The 18,871-nt window shown below is 41.7% G+C and overlaps 1 protein-coding gene across 2 annotated transcripts; it reads left to right on the top strand.

Annotated features, from left to right (window-relative positions):
* Positions 1 to 1,617: 1,617 nt before the first annotated feature.
* On the top strand, positions 1,618 to 18,655 carry LOC311056461 (SWI/SNF-related matrix-associated actin-dependent regulator of chromatin subfamily E member 1-like). 2 transcript variants are annotated; one of them, XM_084073083.1, is made up of 11 exons: positions 1,618 to 1,677; positions 3,317 to 3,368; positions 3,742 to 3,785; positions 5,510 to 5,608; positions 9,627 to 9,707; positions 10,824 to 10,955; positions 12,527 to 12,698; positions 13,402 to 13,574; positions 14,398 to 14,499; positions 15,361 to 15,664; positions 17,732 to 18,655. In XM_084073083.1, exons 2-11 carry the CDS (start codon positions 3,362 to 3,364, stop codon positions 18,289 to 18,291), a joined length of 1,674 nt encoding a protein of 557 aa, XP_083929209.1. In that variant the 5' UTR covers positions 1,618 to 1,677; positions 3,317 to 3,361; the 3' UTR covers positions 18,292 to 18,655. The 2 variants fall into 2 exon arrangements, with proteins under 2 accessions (XP_083929209.1, XP_083929208.1); XM_084073082.1 differs by having other exon boundaries at positions 9,627 to 9,719.
* Positions 18,656 to 18,871: the final 216 nt, after the last annotated feature.

Here is an 18,871-nt window from a genome sequence, read left to right as displayed (position 1 = left end):
GAATTAAAAGTTAACTTGAGGAAAAGTACAAAAGTATTGACATAAAAATGTACTTAAAGTACCAAAAGTAGAAACTAAAGATTTCAAATAATTGTAGTGGAGTAAAAGTATAATATTTGCCTCTGAGATGTAGTGGAGTTGAAGTAAAAGTACTGAAAATTGGAAATACTCCAGTAAAGTATAAATACCTCAAAATGGTATAAGTACGTACTTGAGTAAATGTACTTACTTAGTTCATTTACACCACTGGTTTCTGTTTAGGTTGGTTTGATACTTTCCCCTGTGAATCTAAATTCTTATCGGTAGCTACTGCCATCGACTGGTGGAAATTTATATTTGCAGGAGAGACCCCCATATATCTGTGGACAACCACACACAAAAAAAGAAAAATACAGGGTAAGGAGGGTAAAGTAAATAATTAAATACATAAAAGAAACACCATCATCATTATCACCATCGAAAGTACACAACGCCCTTGTGTACCATGAATAAAGAATAAATGAACAGGTAGGCTACATTGTTTTGGTTCTTTGTTCGTAATTCTTGAATTTGTACTTCCATGTACTGTTATGTACTGTCATTACTGTTCTCATGTCTCACTAAATAAAGTACATCAATCAATCAATCAATTCAGGGTCCAAATAATAATATGTATTAATTTCAATACACTTTTTTTAATGAGAGATAGACATTTTTGACTGATTGATTGAATACTTTGTGAACAGTTTGCAAAAAACAAGCACATAAGAAATACAGTTCAATACGGTCTGCTAGGATTAAAACCCAAGAAAGCACTATATGGTTTCCATTGGGGTCCTTTGTACTCAATTCATTGAAACATTTAATGACAGACAATTAAATATATAATACTATGTGAAAACATCATATACGAGAGGGGGGGGGGGTATTTTATCTACAAAATCAGGAGTGAATTTCTTTCACATATTTTATTCTGCGTTTGGTTGCCAGGTTGGTGTGAAAGGGTAATGGAAACATATATCTATTATATATATACTATACTACATTGAGGGAAATAAGTTTAATTTAAAGTCAAGCGGATGGTGCTATGGTATTGGAAGAGATTTATTTAATTAAACCTCACATGTTTGTTGTTTACTAACTGATGATATTGATGGATGCTGTCGGCGGGAGAAAGTGAACTATGATCTGGGGCGATAATGACACTACGACCTGGCAACCCGTCGGTATTGAGTGCAGAGCCAGTGTTGCCATGTCCGCTTATTATAAGCGACTTTGGGCTTGTTTTTCTGTAAAGTTGCTTGTAAATATTGGTAGTTGTGGGTTGCGTTTTTTTTTTTGTCTTGTTTCTAAAGTGTAGTTGCTTATTTGGGCTTGTTTCCTAATGTTGTTTAAACCAGCGGTTCTCACACATTTCCATGTCAAATTATTATGTATTTGTCCACAGACAGACCCCCCATCTGAAAATATGTTTGTGACAGAGATTTGTGTTGTTAAAATGCTTCCAAAACGACCTATTCTTTTGTTGAAAATAGAAGATGTACAAGCTCACTATTCTCAAATAGCCGTAGCCTAGTCGCTTCTTTTGGGCTTGTTTTCATAGACCTGGTTGCTTATTTCTCTCGCAGAATCTGGCAACCCGTCAGTACAGAGTGCAGAGCGCAAACAGGCGCGTCGTGGGAACAAAGGAGGGTTAAAGTAGGTGTACATTCACATTTCATTACAATATTAATGTATTTATTATTGCATCCGCTCGCCGTCTCAGCGCGCAGATTCTAACACCTACTACCATACGAGAATAAGTGTGTTTTGCCGTCAGGTTCAGTTCTAAAGCAAGGTTAACGTTGGCCAGCTAACGCTGCTCACGCAAGGAAGCCAAAGAAAAGCAGCCGTTCATTTAGCCTAGCAGGAGACTGGTGGGATGGAGTTGCTTTGCAAGTTGCTGATCCGGTCTGTGTCTGTACCGGATGCGGAAACGTTTCTTCCATGTGTGTGTGCGTGGCGAATGACCGGATACAGTAGGCGGGCTCTAGACCGGATCTCACTGATTGACTCACAATAGAAACCAGGCTTCCCACAGGTTCTGCGGAAAGCCTGATGAAGCGAGGCTAGCCTTAGTAGCAGCTGCACATATATACCGTTGTCCCAAACACACCATTTAACGTTAAATCTGTTATGTCGACGGACCACGTCGTCGAAATGACACTTACGTTACTTATCTGTTTGGAAATAAAAGATTTGAATGCATTCCTGTTAGACAATGAGATGGAAGTTCAACGCCGGCTTTAGCCCCTTTTGTTTTAACTAGCTAGTAGTACTAGGCCATGCTGGAGGAGACTCACTCACTTCATTCATTTATACACGCTGTACAATGAGTGATCTAACGAATCTCTTGACGATGTACAAAGGCAACCAAATGGACCTGTAAGGGTCAGTGTTGCCAGATTCTGAGAGAGAAATAAGCCACCAGGTCTATGATAACCAGCCCAAAAGAAGCGACTAGGCTATGGCTATTTGATTTGAAAATAGCTGATCTACAAGCTCACAACGCGTCGCATTGTGAGCTTAAAGATCTGCTAGTTTCATCAAAGAAAAATGGGGGATAATCTTGGGTAGGAAAAAAATATGATTTTTGAATAGTGGGGTCCTTGCCATGAAAATGTTTGAGAACCACTGGTTGATAAACAACATTAGGAAACAAGCCCAAATACCGGTAAGCAACTTAACAGAAAAACAAGCCCAAAGTCGCTTGTAATAAGTGGACATGGCAACACTGGTAAGGGTCCATTTGGTTCCCTTGGCTTGTATGCTGTCAATGGTTACAAATTAATTTGTCTATCCGGAATGGTAACAGGTTAGGTTGGCACTAGGGACATCTGGGCACCTCCATGTAAAATTGGTTATTTTGTCCAAAATGTTAAATAAAATATTTGGAAAATGTTTATAAAGGATACATAATTGGAACATGCTTAAACATTCGACAATTAAAGTGTAATAATTCTGCAATTGCTACAAATTGCTACAAAACCTGTATATCAATTATTTTGGGTCATAAACAATAAGTTGAAGGATAAAATGAAGTATGATAATGATGTACCGTGCATGTTCACATCATGTGTATGCTTTACATTACTTAAGACAATTTTCAAATATTATTTTTTTAACATTTTGGACCAAATAGCCAATTTTACATCGAGGTGCCCAGATGTCCCTTGTGCCCACGTTTCGTGTATCCTTTGGAATTATCAATTACAAGTGATTATGACACGGGTAAAGTGGCTGGAGGTTATCTTTTTCTGTGTCCGATTGATTTAACCGTTTATTATTGTTGTTCCAGATTCCTGTGATGGAAATAGCTTAAACTGCATATCCATCTTCCAAGATGTCAAGTAAGTAAATGTGCAAATGCTACGTATAATGTAAAAAGAAGCATCCTAAGTTCTAAGTGTTGCAAATATTAAAAAGGCTGAAACATTAGGATTTTTTGAATCACCTAGTCCTTTTTCATTTATAGCTTTAGTTAGCTTATGTGTTTTATATGAGGAAATATGAATGATCATTACTTGAACTCATCAAGTTGATCGTTGACCTATTCTCTACTTTACTTAGAGCTAAATGGAGATTGAGATCTGTTTTTGTTATATATACAATGTGCGATACAATGTGTTCTGAACTGTTCCTAAACCAAGCAGAAATAAATAACAACCCTTTGACAGTTGACACTAAATGTTTTGTTTTGTTGTTTTTTTTGTTCTCCTGCAGAACGGCCATCCTATGCCCCTCCCCCTCCCCCTGCCCCCACAACAGTAAGTACACACCACACTGCTTTTCAGGAATCTTTATCTTAGCACTTATTGGGTATAATGCAGGGGTGGGCAACTTTGATGATGGAGAGGGCCACTATATTTCCACACTCACTCCAGAGGGCCACATTGCATATACTGTCGGGCCATTCTATGTCACACAAAAGTAGCAAAAATAGCAGATCTACAAGCTCAAAACGCGTCGCAGCTCAGATTTTATTTGTTGCTATTTTTTTTATTGGAATCCTGAAAAGTAACATTTTTATTTAATTTCAAATGCATTTAGTTAAACTTATGTTAACTTTATGAACTTAAATACAAATACATTGGACATATAAAAAAGCAATTAAAGCGGGCCATGTTTGCACGTTTGGAATTGTAACAGCTGAAATCAATAATATATCAGTATTCCAATATTAACCTGCGGGCCGCATTAAGTGAAGGTGGGGGGCCCCCCGGGCCGCCAGTTGCCCATGTGTGGTATAATGGCTAAAAGCCATGTTAGTCCTCCACATCTTTCTTCATAATAGTGAGCCTCAAATCTCTCTCAGCCCCCCCACCCCCCACCCCCACCCGACCATGAGACTTTCACGTCTTTGTATTCCTTCCATTTCCTGTCATATCACCACTTCAAAACCAGACGTGGATGAGGTTAACCCATTCAACCCGGGAACGCATCTGCAAATGTCGTTTTCTGTATGACGTATGTTGCTATATACATCAGTGGTGCTCAAACCTTTTCATTTCAAGGACCCCCAAAATGATATGTATTTGGTCGCGGACCCCCATCTCAAAATATTTAGTCCCAAGGACCCCCCCCCCCAGAAGCAAAGATTTGAGTTAAAAAATGTTTGCTTTAAAAATATATATATATTCAAAGATTTGCACAAATGTTCATGATTTTTCAAAAATAGATCTACAAGCTCTATATCTGCTTGTATATCTGCTATTTTTGAATAGCCAAAGTATAAAATCATGGCCATAGCTAAAATCTGACTAAAATCTGACACAGATGCGTTCCCGGATTGAATGGGTTAAATCTTTTTGATTTCAAATATTTCCTTTTATAATGTTAATAGGCAAAGAAAACATGCTCGACGTGTTACGTTTTTACTTCCAACGGCCTTGCGTTCAGCAGCAGGGCACAACACGGTGAAACATTGACACGGAAATGCAATGCCCGAGGTTGGCTCCAAACCTCGCCTTTTGTCAAACCCAAAAAAAACCTTGTTCATTTTTCAAGCTTTCTGCATGACCCTGTCCTAGCTGCAATGTTCACTCTGTTGTGCACTCATCCTGAATGCCAGCCAGCCAGCCGCCTGCTTAACCCATTAAGACCTGAGACGCGTGAAATAATTTTCACGCGTCTAAAAAAAATCTAAATCCTAAAAAAAAAATCGGAAAAAAATAATTTTCACGATTTTTCAAAAATAGCAGATCTGCAAGTTCATAGCGCGGCACTCGGTGCCGCGCTATGAGCTTGTATATCTGCTATTTTTGAATAGCCGAAGACATCTAAAGTGACACAGATGCGTTCCAGGTATCAATGGGTTATTTTGCCTTGCATGATGACATGACATTATGCAAACCATTACAAACAAGAAGAAAAAAAACCTTTATTTTTCATGTTTTTTATTTTTCTTTTATTTACATGTTTATTCCTCTTCCCTCCTCTTGTTTGTGAGCCCATTTCTCATTCGTGTTTTGTCTCATTTGTCTTCCATCAGCAAATGCCTTCCACCCCAGGGTTTGTGGGCTACAACCCTTACAGCCATCTGGCCTACAACAACCTCCGGCTGGGAGGGACCGCTCCAGGTTCCAGCAGGGTAATGAATGGAAGGAGGGATGGAAAAAGCAGAGGGGAGGGAGAAAGAGGAAAAGGTGGTAGTGGGGGAGTGCAGTGGGTTGGTTCTTAAAGACCCATTCCATTGGCTTAAAATCCAGTATGTCGAGTGCATCAATTCTATCAACCAAAAAAAAGTGGCTTAATATTCACACACAAAAAAATACACACATTTTGTTAGACATTTCTGCTACACCAAGCCCATTGATAAGGGTGTCATTCATAACTGGGAGTTGATTGTAAGCTTCATTGCTTAATTAACATTGGCTCACCTAGTTCATTAAATAGTTCATTAACCCATTAAGACCTGAAGCCGATTCTACAAATGTCTTCTAAATCCTAAATGTTTTCTGAAAAACCTATGTTTCTATATCAGTGGTGTTCAAACCTTTTCATGTCAAGGATGTATATGTATTTGTCCGCGGACCCCCATCTCAAAATATTTTGTTCCAGGGACCCCCAGAAGCAAAGATTTGAGTTAAAAATGTTCGCTTTAAAAGAATATAAATATATTAATTTGCACACATTTTCTCGATTTTCTCAAAAATAGCAGATCTACAAGCTCATAGCGCGGCACTCGGTGCTGCGCTATGAACTTGTATGTCTGCTATTTTTGAATAGCCAAAGTGTAAAATAATGCTTTTTAGCTCAAATCAAGAAGTGACACAGATGCGTCCCAGGTCTTAATGGGTTAAATCTGGATCAAATGGAGCAGTTCAAATGCTTTCCCAATAAAAGATACACTTGTCGTGAAAGTTCAGCTTGTGGATTTTGTACAGAATCAAATTAGCTTCTTGCTGCTGGCCAGCTAGTCTGCAATCTCCCTGTACAGTACTTGTTTGTGTCTGGGTGAACCAGAAACCAAAATTATATTAATTATAATTTAGGTTTGATATCATGCTTGAATCCAACAGTGCATGTGAATCCAAGTTTTAGGTCTATGAAATAATTGGTGGTGAAGGTAGACCCCTATCTTCAATCATCATCATGTTTACTCTTAGTCTAGTATTCCACCCAAATGCCACATTTGCACATTTGCCGTTGCACTCTTGCCAGTGGAATGGACCTTTTTAAACGCTGGATTAAAATGGTTAGAAAGAGCTATAAGCAGTGTAATAATACACTGAATTACAAATGGAGTGGTATGCAAGGAGATGAGATGATTTGGGAATAGATGGCTCATGAATAATGGTCGGAAAGGTTAAAGCGGGGTGATGGGATGGTGTGAAGACGGAAGAGGGAGAAAAAGAAAACGGTGAGGGGTCGATGGTAGTTGAACACCAGGATAAAATGAAAATGGGGACAATAGGCTATAGAGTAAAGAAGTCAATGTAGGCTACGCTTCATGGGTCATGACGATCGAGAGCAGCAAAAGTATGAGTAGTCTCAGTAATGAGATGAGAGACTGTAGGTGGTGGATTTGGCTTTAGTTAATATTAGTACCTTGCCACAACGAGAGAACTGAATTTCACGTAACCCATTAAGACCTGAGGCCTTTTCTACAAAATGTCTGTTTTTAGAAAGTCTTCTAAAAACAGTTTTTTTTTAACAAACTTATGTTACTATGTCAGTGGTTCTCAAACATTTTCATGTCAAGGACCCCAAAATGTACATGTATTTGGCCAACAATATTTTGTTCCAGGGACCCCCAGAAGCAAAGACTTGAGTTCCAAATGTTCGCTTGATAAAAAAATATATATTCAAAGATTTGCACACATTTTTACGATTTCTCAAAAATAGCAGATCTACAAGCCCATAGCGCGGCACTCGGTGCCGCGCTATGAGCTTGAATATCTGCTATTTTTGAATAGCCAAAGTGTAAAATAATGCTTTTTAGCTCAAATCAAAAAAGATGCGACACAGATGCGTTCCAAGTCTTAATGGGTTAATGATCAGGGCATCAGCTGCCCCCATGAACTTGTGTGGAAAAAGTCACCTTCAGCTTCCCAGGTCAAAGTTAGCACAAAGTTTGACGCTGAATGCACCACCCTGTTAGCTTTGTTGTGGCCTTCTGCTCCACTTCACGTCCATGTCACACCGTTTCATGTACATTTTCCATGGAAGATATACCTTGGAACATTTTGCAGTGAAATATTGTTCTATAAGTGGTTGTCATGATTGTCAAACAACCAATTATTAGTGCTTTGATTTGATGTCATGCACTGCGTTGATTAAATATAACATGAATAAAATATAAAAATCCAGGGTTGTTACATTAGCAACCCAAAATATATTTGCCATTGGCTGGTGTTTGTCACATGTCATATTCATTTTTTTGCTTTTTTTGTTTTGTCTTTCATATAAATATAAAATAAAGGCAGAAACCAATAAAGGGTTTCGGCCTTTGTTTATAGTGTATAGTAGAGATGGACAGGAAACGGGGGGAGAGACATGCAGCAAAGATCGTCGGAAACGGGACTCGAACCCGCAATTCGTCGCCAGGCTACATAAGAGTCTTAAGGGCCCGGACCACTAGGCCAGCGATCCGGTCCTTGTCATATTATCATATCAATTGATAAAAGATTGTCTGCAACTTGCTTGAATGTTAAAAGTGATTTAGCAAGCAGGTAATGTCATTTGGACTGGAAGCAGAACAGCATGTCAATAGTAAGCTGTAGCCACAATGCATGGCCAGTTCTCCTAACCTTAATGCTGCAATTGTTGACAGAAGTTTTTCATCAGTCCCCCATGCACCCCCTCCTCCAGCTGTGTCTAAATAAGCCACGGATCCTCTTTGTGTACCTGTCATCGTGTGTCTGTGAGAGAAACTGCTTTTCAGTGTCGATATGCAAATGAGAGGAGCTGTCTACTCCGAACCCCTGAACCGCATGGCAAAATAATTAAAAAAATAAAAGTTGTTGGGTATATTTTGGTATTTGAGGGAGAAAAAAAAAGAAAATCTGCACTCTAGAAATAGAGCTCCTTATTGTGTGGGGCTCCTGGACGTTCTTCATCAAATACAAGTGTGTCCATATATCTAGTATGGTTTGGCCTTAACCCATTGAGACCTGAAGCCGATTCTACATGTCTCCTAAATCCCAACAGTTTTCTGAAAAACGTATGTTTCTATATCAGTGGTGCTCAATCTTTTTCATGTCAAGGACCCCCAAAATTATTATGTATTTGGCCGCGGACCCCCATCAAAATATTTTGTTCCAGGGACCCCCCAGAAGCAAAGATTTGAGTTAAAAATGTTCGCTTTAAAAGTATTTATATTCAAAGATTTGCACACATTTTCACGATTTTTCAAAAATAGCAGATCTACGAGCTTGTATATCTGCTATTTTTGAATAGACTAAAGTGTAAAATAATGCTTTTTTAGCTCAAATCTAAAAATGACACAGTTCCAGGTCTTGGGTTAACCAGTTGGAAGGACACGATGGCTGTTGGTGTGCCCGTTGCCTTCTGTCGTCCAAGGCTTGTGACTTGGCACGGCTGCCCGCCACAGTACCTGTCTGTGTTCGGTCTGTCTGAGCCAGCACCCAACAGAACTGGGGAGATCTGGTCTCTTGGCCCGTTCTAGTGTTCGTGTGACTGTGGCCGAAAGTAGGTCAAGCCATGGCACTGCGTTGTGCTGTCAATGTCTCAAATGTCCCCTTCTGTTTCTATGAAACTTTTTTGTTACATTTTGAGTGCTAATATTTTGATTTAACCCTTTCAGACCTGGAACGCATCTCTGTCACTTTAGATTTCTTTGGCTATTCAAAAATAGCAGATATACAAGCTCGTAGCTATGAGCTTGTAGATCTGCTATTTTTGAAAAATCTTGAAAAAAAAAGAGTAAGATTTAAAAAAAAAACTGTTAGGATTTAGAAAACATTTTTAAGAATCGCCTCAGGTCTTAATGGGTTGGAAATAAATGCTACATATGCATATGTGTGTTGTTTTTGTTTATAACCCCTGTTTTCTCCCCTGTTCTCCATTCCCCTCTCGCTCTTCTTTCCCTGTTCTCATCTTACCTTACTCAAACGCTCTCTCTCTCTCTCTGTCTCTCTCTACAGAACGCCACGGGCGTCACCGTGCCAAAGCCCCCCAAACCTCCAGACAAGCCCCTGATGCCTTACATGCGGTACAGCCGGAAGGTAAGCAGGAAGGTAAGACACCCACCCACGGTGTCTGCTTTTACTGCTTGTCTCAGGTGGAGTTACTCCATCCAACCAACCAACCACCTATACCTACCCAACCTTAGCTCCCAAACTACCCCAAGCACCCCCTCAAACGAGTTGTAGGTTTGTAGGGGGAGGCCCCCCCCCCCCCCCTGTTAACAACCCCCCCTCCCCAAAAGAAAATGCCCTTGGCCTCGGATCCCCAAGGTTTTCACGGCCCCCTGTCTGTGACTCTGGCCCCTGAGGTGAAGGGTCCATAGGGTTAGAGGTTGGGAGACAGCTGTCTCGCGACACCACCGCCGCCGTCCTCAACCCGGAACGCATCGTTCCTCCTTCTCTTGTTCTCCTCCTGTTGATCTCCTCTTCCTCTTCTGTTGTGATGGATAGTTTGAAGTGAATAGGCTCTATGCACAGCAGCCATATTGGAGAGAAATTGGGCCCCTTCCTCGCTTCCTTCACAGGTGTTACCAATGACACTAATGAAGGCTCTGTTCCATTTAGTGTAGCACAGTGGTTCTCAAACTTTTTAATTTCAAGGACCCCCATAACTCTGAGAGTGTACAAATGGAACCAAATGGACCCGGGAGGGTCCATTTGGTTCCATTTGTACACTCTCAGAGTTACACCCTCTCAAGGAACCATGAGGGTCCCTGGACCACACTTTGAGACCCACTAGTATTTCTAGTGAGCCAACATGCACAATATCAGCACCCTGACTCTGTTTGACCAGAATGGAACAGAGCCTTCATTAGTATCATTGGTAACACCTGTGAAGGAAGCCAGAAGAGCCCCAATTTTTCTCCAAAATGGCTGCTGTGCATAGAGCCTATTCTCAGTGTCCCCTCCTCCCCCTCCCCCCTCCCGTTCTTTTGAACCGCTGTCCTCTCCTTGTTCTTAGCCCACCTCCCCTTGTATGTTTACCTCCTTTTCGTGCTTCCTTCCTTTTTTACTGGTCTGTAAAATCTGACCGTTTTCCCAGTTTTCCTCTTCTTTCTCCTGTAGTGACCACACCTTTAGATTTTCGTTTTGGTTTCAAGGCTCCTGTCATTGACCCGTCCGTGTGCTATCTTTGTGTGTGCGCGTGTGCGTCAGGTATGGGACCAGGTGAAGGCCTCCAACCCAGACCTGAAGTTGTGGGAGATCGGAAAGATCATCGGAGGGATGTGGAGGGACCTGACGGACGAGGAGAAGCAGGACTACCTGAACGAATATGAGGCTGAGAAGGTGAGCTGCACGTTGAGGCCCTGACCAGAAACCAGTAATTTGTTGAGCGACAGTTTCAGGGACCTCTCTTTTTCATGTTGGGAACAATTTCAACTTTATCTTAATGTAGTGTTTAGGGGTGTGCCGATACACTAATTTCACCAAACGATACGATACGATATTTGGCTCACAACTTCGATACGATACGCACTTTTTTTATTATGAAAATATATGGGGGAGAAAAAAGTAAATGCAAACAAATAATTCCGTTTTTGCATTATTCAGACATGCAAACTTGTAGCTTTTCAGCTACAATAGCCGTTTTCAATCCAAATAGGGCAATAGTGTGACACCTGACCCGAAAAAACAACAACATGTTGTCACCCTTTTCACCTCGGGGCTGTTTGCATGCCTGATTAACACATTGAGTGCCAGGGGTTTTTCAAAACAGGGTACCTCCAGTGCCTGGAATTTTAACCATTTTTGGACCTTTTTCAAGTAGTCACAAAACATTTTCAGTGATCACCGTCCTCACGGTGATCCCCTCATTACACACATAGAGGTCTCGTACAATCCGGGGAAAAATATTAAAAACATTCGGTAATCCGTTCCATAGTTGCAGCCAGTTGAAAATAGTCGAAAATACATCGTAAAAACAAAAAGTACACAGGAGCTGAGATACAGGCTTTTGAAGTCATAACTCAACCAGGAGGTGGATTGGAGTCTAAATCTTCGTAAAATGATATCTCCTGGTGCTGTGAAGGGAAAAAAAAAAAAAAAATTGAAAAAAAAATGAAAAAAAAAAAAAATCTTTTTTTTTCCATATTTTTGGCCAAAAACGGCCATAACCGTTTTTGGCACACCATGTTAGGATTATGAAAAACGGTCCGGACCGTTTTTGGCACTCAATGTGTTAAAATGATTGTAAAAAAAAATTAAAAAAATTCAAAACGATATTTTTTTCCCCAAAAACGATACATATCGTCACGAAAACGTATCGCGATATATCGTGGGACGATATATCGGCACACCCCTAGTAGTGTTACTTCAGAGCTCCACCGACCGATAGGAGTGACTCCAAATATATGGAGTGACTTAATTCTAATCACCCAACTTGATAACGGGACAAGCTAAAAGCGGTTAGGGCTTTTCCCCCCCCCCTTACTTTACAGGTCTCTGATACACACAGCCTAAGTGGGAATACCTTGTATATAACCGTTGCATTATAAAAAGGCATTTTAACAATGGTTCATAATTAGAATGTTACCTCGTTGACAATGGTCCAGTAAAGTCTGAACACTTTAAAACTAGAATCTCATCCACCTCCCCGTGTTGCCAGATTCTGTGAGAGAAACAAGCAGCCAGGTCTAGGAAAACCAGCCCAAAAGAAGCGACTATGGGCCGCATGAGTACTTTAACATGTACATCAGCTATTTGAAAATAGCAGATCTACAAGCTCGCATCGCGACGCGTTGCGAGCTTGTAGATCGGCTATTTTCAAATAAAATCTTGCGGGGGAAATTATAATAAGCAGATCTGGCAACCCTGTCCACCTCCCGTAACCGATCCGTGCGTTGCCTTCCATTGTTCAGATCGAGTACAATGACAACCTGAAGGCCTACCACAACTCCCCGGCCTACCTGGCCTATGTCAACGCCAAGAATCGAGCCGAGGCGGCCATGGAGGAGGAGAGCAGACAGAGACAGACTCGTATGGACAAGGGAGAGCCCTACATGAGCATCCAGCCGGCTGAAGACCCTGATGGTACGTAATAATGGTTCACTTTTCTTCATGTCCCGCACAATAGTACTTAACCACCTGGAGTGAGTTTCTCTGCCTTTTGATACATATGCAGTATTTTGTGGAAAATCACATACACTAAGTATATTACTTTCATTACTTGGTGAAGAATATTATAATGTATAGTTTTTTACTTAACCCATTTGAGACCTGGAACACATCTGTGTCACTTTTTGATTTGAGCTAAAAAGCATTATTTTACACTTTGGCTATTTTTGCAAGCGAACACTTTTAACTCAAATCTTTGCTTCTGGGGGGTCCCTGCAACAAAATATTTTGAGATGGGGGTCCGCAGCCAAATGCATATCATTTTGGGGGTCCTTGACATGAAAAAGTTTGAGCACCACTGATATAGAAACGTATGTTTTTCAGAAAACTGTTTAGATTTAGAAGACATTTTGTAGAATCGGCTTCAGGTCTTAATGGGTTAAGTGGAGTCCATGCCGCTATAATGACAACATCGGTGCTGATGCTCACATCATTTTCTTTTATAGTTACAGTTATTGCGCTTGGTGTGGATGGCCGTAAGACCTTGTATTGCTTAATTAATTAATTAGTTGTAAGTTGGATAAAAAATCTCTTATCAAGTCTGACAAAAACAAATGTTCATAATTGAGCCAACCGCCCCATGTCCTCTCTTTATTTCCCTTTCCCTTCCCCTGTACAGACTATGATGATGGTTTCTCGGTGAAGCACACGGCTGCGGCTCGTTTCCAGAGGAACCACCGACTCATCAGCGACATCCTGAGTGAGATCGTGGTTCCAGACGTGCGCTCTGTGGTCACCACTGCTCGCATGCAGGTTCTCAAGAGACAGGTCCAGTCACTCATGGTTCACCAGGTAAGTCCCCCAGCAGACAGTCATGCGTACACATATAACACACACACACACACACACACACACACACACACACACACCCTTATAACGCTTACTTAGAGCATAATACCCACCAGTGTTGATTTTTACAGCAAATTTTTGTTTAGTTTTATTTAGTCTTTTGAATAAAATTCCATTTAGTTTTAGTCATATTTTAGTCATCTGAAATGTCTAGTTTTAGTCGACTAAATATAAGATTATAGTCGACTAAATTTACAGTTGATTTAGTCGACTAAAATGTATTTTGGCGGTGCCTTGATGGCGTCGTAATGGCTGATTTTACACGTGGTTGCATGCCGAAAATAGCCGATCTACAAGCTCACAACGCGCCGCGCTGCGACGCGTTGTGAGCTTGTAGATCGGCTATTTTCAGAGCGCAACACCCGAGCGCAACCAAACCAAAAGACTTGTCTTTTAGTTCTACTGGATCTCTTCTCCACTAGTCCCTCGCTAACATTTTAGTCTAGTTTTTATTTGTCGACGAAATTGTCCGAATATTTAGTCTTAGTTTTAGTCACCATAGCTTAGTTTTTATTTAGTTTTCATTTAGTTTTCGTCAGTGAAAAAGGGTAGTCGAACATTTTTCGTCATAGTTTTAGTCCACAAAATCATCACTGATACCCACCTTGTTGTAGTAGTATATCAGGAAGACCTGCACTTTGCATGAAATGGACTGACCAGGTGAACCTAGGGGAAAGATGTGGCCCAATAGCGCATTTAACCTTTTGAACTCCCCCGCCTCTAGTTTGAAGAAACTCACTTTTCTCACTTGTGCCTGATATTTCAGAGGAAGCTAGAGGCAGAGTTGCTGCAGATTGAAGATCGTCACCAGGACAAGAAGAGACGTTTCCTGGAGACCACAGACTCCTTCAACACTGAACTCAAACGGGTACGATTTACTCCCTATTGTACGTTCTTAATTGAGATGTCAGTTGAACACAGGCACAGCTAAAGGAGGATGTGTTTCCAGTGAGATTGTTATTTTGGTTTGATGCATGCATTATTTTGTGTTATCTAGGCCATTGGTTCTCAAAGTGGGGTCCGGGGACCCCAAGAGTTCCAGGGGGTCCCCAGCTAAATTATGGGCAGTTAGGAACCAAATGGTCTGTAACTCTGAGTGTACACTCTCACACTCTCAGAGTTAAATTAACATGGATTTTTAACTCTATAAATTGGGGTCCCATAGATAGAAATGCCATTAAATGGTGGTCCGTAGCCTAATAAACTGAGGGTCCTTGAAATTAAAATGGTGGAGAAACACTGCTAGAGCCGTAAAAATCATCTCTTATGGGGGTCCCTTAGCCTGACACTCAGCCTGAATTTTCATTTCGTTTCACTCCATTATTCAGTCTGAAAGCCCTCTCAATGAAGCCGATTGCTGAGATGTGGGCGTGGCCAAAGTTTTTTTTTTCCAAAGACTCTTTGGCGATTGGTTCATACTGGATTATCCCGATTCGTCGTACAGATTTTCAACCGAGGCTGAGACCTCCTATGAGAGCGTCACCAGACCAGAATCGCCTGAACATATTTTTTTAATGGGCATGGCTAGCGATTCACGTGCTGGAGCCAGGCTAGGGGTCCCTGGCATATCTTTTCAAATGGGGGTCCGCGGGCTAATAAGTGTCAAGTTGGGGGGTCCTTGAAATGAAACAGTTTGAGAACCACTGATCTAGGCTACTGTTGCATTTCTCCACTGGGACAATAAAGTGAGATCTACTCTAAAATCTGATCCAATCTAATCCGTGTCCAGCTTTGCAGCCAGAAGGTGGAGGTGGACATGGAGAAGCTGGCTGCAGAGATGGCCGCTGCAGAGGAGGCAGCCAGGCGCCGGGCGGAAGAGAGGGAGCGCGAGGCGGCCGAACAGGCTGAGAAAGCTGCCCAGCAGGCTCAGGAACAGCAGCAGCAGCAGCAGCAACACCAGGAGGTTGCAAACAAGGCTGCTGCTGCTAACAACAGCAGCAGCCTAGAACAGAGCATTGCTAACGCTAGTGCTGCTGCTGCTAACTCAACCTCAGGGAGCAAAGAGGAGGACATGCCAACACCAATGGAGACAGGTGGATATATATGCACAAACACGTGCACGCGTACAGTACATACTGTGTATATGTATTGTAAATAAATAAATGACATATTTATATGTAATTGGCACGGTAAACAAAAATGTTCACCAGCAATGAAAGATATTTATAAACAAATAGCTGTCTGTAATATGAAAATGATTATATATAACTATGAAAAAAGTAAAAAGTATAGAATGGCGAATGGTGTTTTCAGATTGTTCTGTGGGAGGTAACTCCTTAAGCCACTAGATGGCGATGTTCACGTGCCATCCCCATCTAGAGCCGAGCAGTCGACTAGCAGTAGCTATCAAGAAGAAACAAAGGCATCTTTTTTTTAACTCATATACTGCCTAGAACGACTAAAACGACTTCTGTCCATAAGCCATGCCTGCCAAGAACGACTAAAACGACTTTTTAAAAAAAATAAAAAAAATAAAAATATATTTTTTTTTTTTTTTTTTTTTTTAGATTTTTTTTTTTTTTTTTGACCCAAAGACCAAGGAGATATGATTTTTCGAAGATATAGACTCCCATCCACTTCCTTGTTAACTTAAAACTTAAAAATTCTGTATCTCGGCTCCTGAGTACTTTTTTTTTTCAATGAAAAATCTTGGCGGTGTTCAAACAGGCCAGAAATAATTCTGGCAGTGAATGAGTTAACAACAAAGGGATTCTACTGTTGCCCCTCAGCCTTAAACGGCCAGTCCGCTGCGTCACAAGGGTAGAGACAATATATGTAAGGAGAAGAACGCTGGAGCAGCACAGACTATTTAAGCCTTTTATTTATGCAGTGCAAGTAACAAGAATGACCTGACGTTTCGCTCTTTCGACCTTCCTCAGAGGAATCTTTTTTTTAAACAGTGTTTCAGGATTAAAACACTTAATTACATTTGAATGGGAACCAAATAAAATCTAGTGGAAAAAAACTCCCAACTATAATCACCATGGTAATCAGTAAGCTCGACTTTGATCAAACCCATTTGAGATCCAGTGATGTTGAAACTGACACCCTGTGTGTCTTCTTCTACCTCTCTCATGGATTAAAGTTCTCAGTCGCCAAGACTGATTTCAGTCATTTGGATTCCATAGAAGCCAGCATGTCTTCTATGGAAGCATGTTGCGCAGCGAAAATAGCCGATCTACAAGCTCTCAATGCGTCTGCGACGCATTGAGAGCTTGTAGAAAGGCTATTTTCGGTTATTTTAAGATTAGAGCATTTGAAGTGGTCAAACTAGCAATATGTTCAGAAGCATCTTCCATAATATCTTAATCGTCTCGGATATTTCATATAAAAGCAAAGGTTAAAGCCTGAATCTGTGATTTCTTCACATGGTCGGCAGTATGTAGAACAGCAGGAACAATATTACTAAAGCATCCTAATTGTACATAATGTATTCATTGTTTAGGAATCGGCGCTAGTGTGTGTGGGGGATCCTTTAACACGGTTTCACAAATCGCACATTAGGACATTTTCAGTCATGAGATTTAACCCATTAAGACCTGGAACTGTGTCATTTTTAGATTTGAGCTAAAAAAGCATTATTTTACACTTTAGGCTATTCAAAAATAGCAGATCTACAAGCTCATAGCGCGGCACCGAGTGCCGCGCTACGAGCTTGTATATCTGCTATTTTTGAAAAATCGTGAAAATGTGTGCAAATCTTTGAATATATATATATTTTTAAAGCGAACATTTTTAACTCAAATCGTTGCTTCTGGGGGGGTCCCTGGAACAAAATATTTTGATGGGGGTCCGCGGCCAAATACATATCATTTTGGGGGTCCTTGACATGAAAAAGATTGAGCACCACTGATATAGAAACATACGTTTTTGAGAATACTGTTGAGGTTTAGGAGACATGTAGAATCGGCTTCAGGTCTCAATGGGTTAATTACATTTGAATGGGAACCAAATAAAATCTAGTGGAAAAAAACTCCCAACTATAATCACCATGGTAATCAGTAAGCTCGACTTTGATCAAACCCATTTGAGATCCAGTGATGTTGAAACTGACACCCTGTGTCTCCTTCTACCTCTCTACTCCTCCTGTCCTCTCACAGACGAGGCCGCGCCTGCAGAGCCCTCCTCCACCACACCCCAGGCTGCTGCTCCTCCACCACCACCACCACCACCACCACCGCAACAACAACAACAACCACCGCCACCACCACCCACCGGCCCTCCGTCCTCCGAACCCCATTCTTCCTCCTCCCCCTCCTCTGACAAACCGGCCCCGCCCCCCAGCAACCCCCCCAGCAGGGAGACCACCACTATGGGCGACGCGCCCCCCAGCAACGACAACAACAACAGCAGCAGCAGCAGCAGCACGGGGACCCCTTCCTCCACCTCCTCCTCCGACAACAGCAACAGCAACACCTCCGTACCACCACCACCTCCTCCTCCTCCTACAGCTGTCCCTCTCCCGGACCCCCCGGTGGCCAAGGAGCCCAGCTCGGTGGTGGTGAATCCTAACCCGCCCGCGGCGGCCCCCCCTCCACCTCCCCCTGCCCCCCCCGCACCGGAAGAACCGGCCCCGCCGCCTCCGGCGCAACCGCCGCCGCAACCGCCGCCACCGCCACCTCCCCCACCACCCAGCCAGCCAGCACAGCCTATGGCATAAATAAACAGTGTTTCTCAAACGTTTTTTTTTATTTCAAGGACCCCCAGTTCAATACGACGTCGTCCATCTCTGGGAACCCCCCAATCTAGACTGTAAAAGTCCTCATTTAACTCTTGCGAGTGTGCAAATGGAAAAATGGGTTCCATTGTGGTTTCCATTTGTACACCCGGTGTTACAGACCTCTTAACTCCTCAAGGACCCCCTGGGGGTCCTTGAACCCCACTTTGAGAACCACTGGCGTAATATAGTAGCTGGACATTTTTAACCCATTAAGACCTGAGGCGATTCTTAAAAATGTTTTCTAAATCCTGACAGTTTTTTTTTTATTATTTTTTTTAAGAAAAATGTTCAAGATTTTTCAAAAATAGCAGATATACAAGCTCATAGCGCGGCACTCGGTGCCGCGCTATGAGCTTGTAGATTTTGAATAGTCAAAGAAATCTAAAGTGACACAGATGCGTTCCAGGTCTTAATGGGTTAAACCCCAAGTCAGGTAGAGCTGTATAGTGGTAGCTATTATAGAAGTCCCACCACTCAAGCCCCAAAACTCACACTGTTGTCACTATCCTGCATCTGTATT

Source organism: Gymnoscopelus microlampas, assembly GCF_963454915.1.
Source record: "Gymnoscopelus microlampas genome assembly, chromosome: 11".
Taxonomy (NCBI): Eukaryota; Metazoa; Chordata; class Actinopteri; order Myctophiformes; family Myctophidae; genus Gymnoscopelus; species Gymnoscopelus microlampas.
The sequence above is the reverse complement of the archived record's forward strand: the minus strand, read 5'-3'. Positions and strand labels throughout refer to the sequence as shown.

Bases quoted from the DNA above. Each gene is read 5' to 3' on its own strand.
- LOC311056461 (XM_084073082.1), top strand. The intron at 5,609-9,626 runs GTAATGAATGGA...CTCTCTCTACAG, and splicing joins CCGCTCCAGGTTCCAGCAGG to AACGCCACGGGCGTCACCGT. The intron at 9,720-10,823 runs GTAAGACACCCA...CGTGTGCGTCAG, and splicing joins GCCGGAAGGTAAGCAGGAAG to GTATGGGACCAGGTGAAGGC.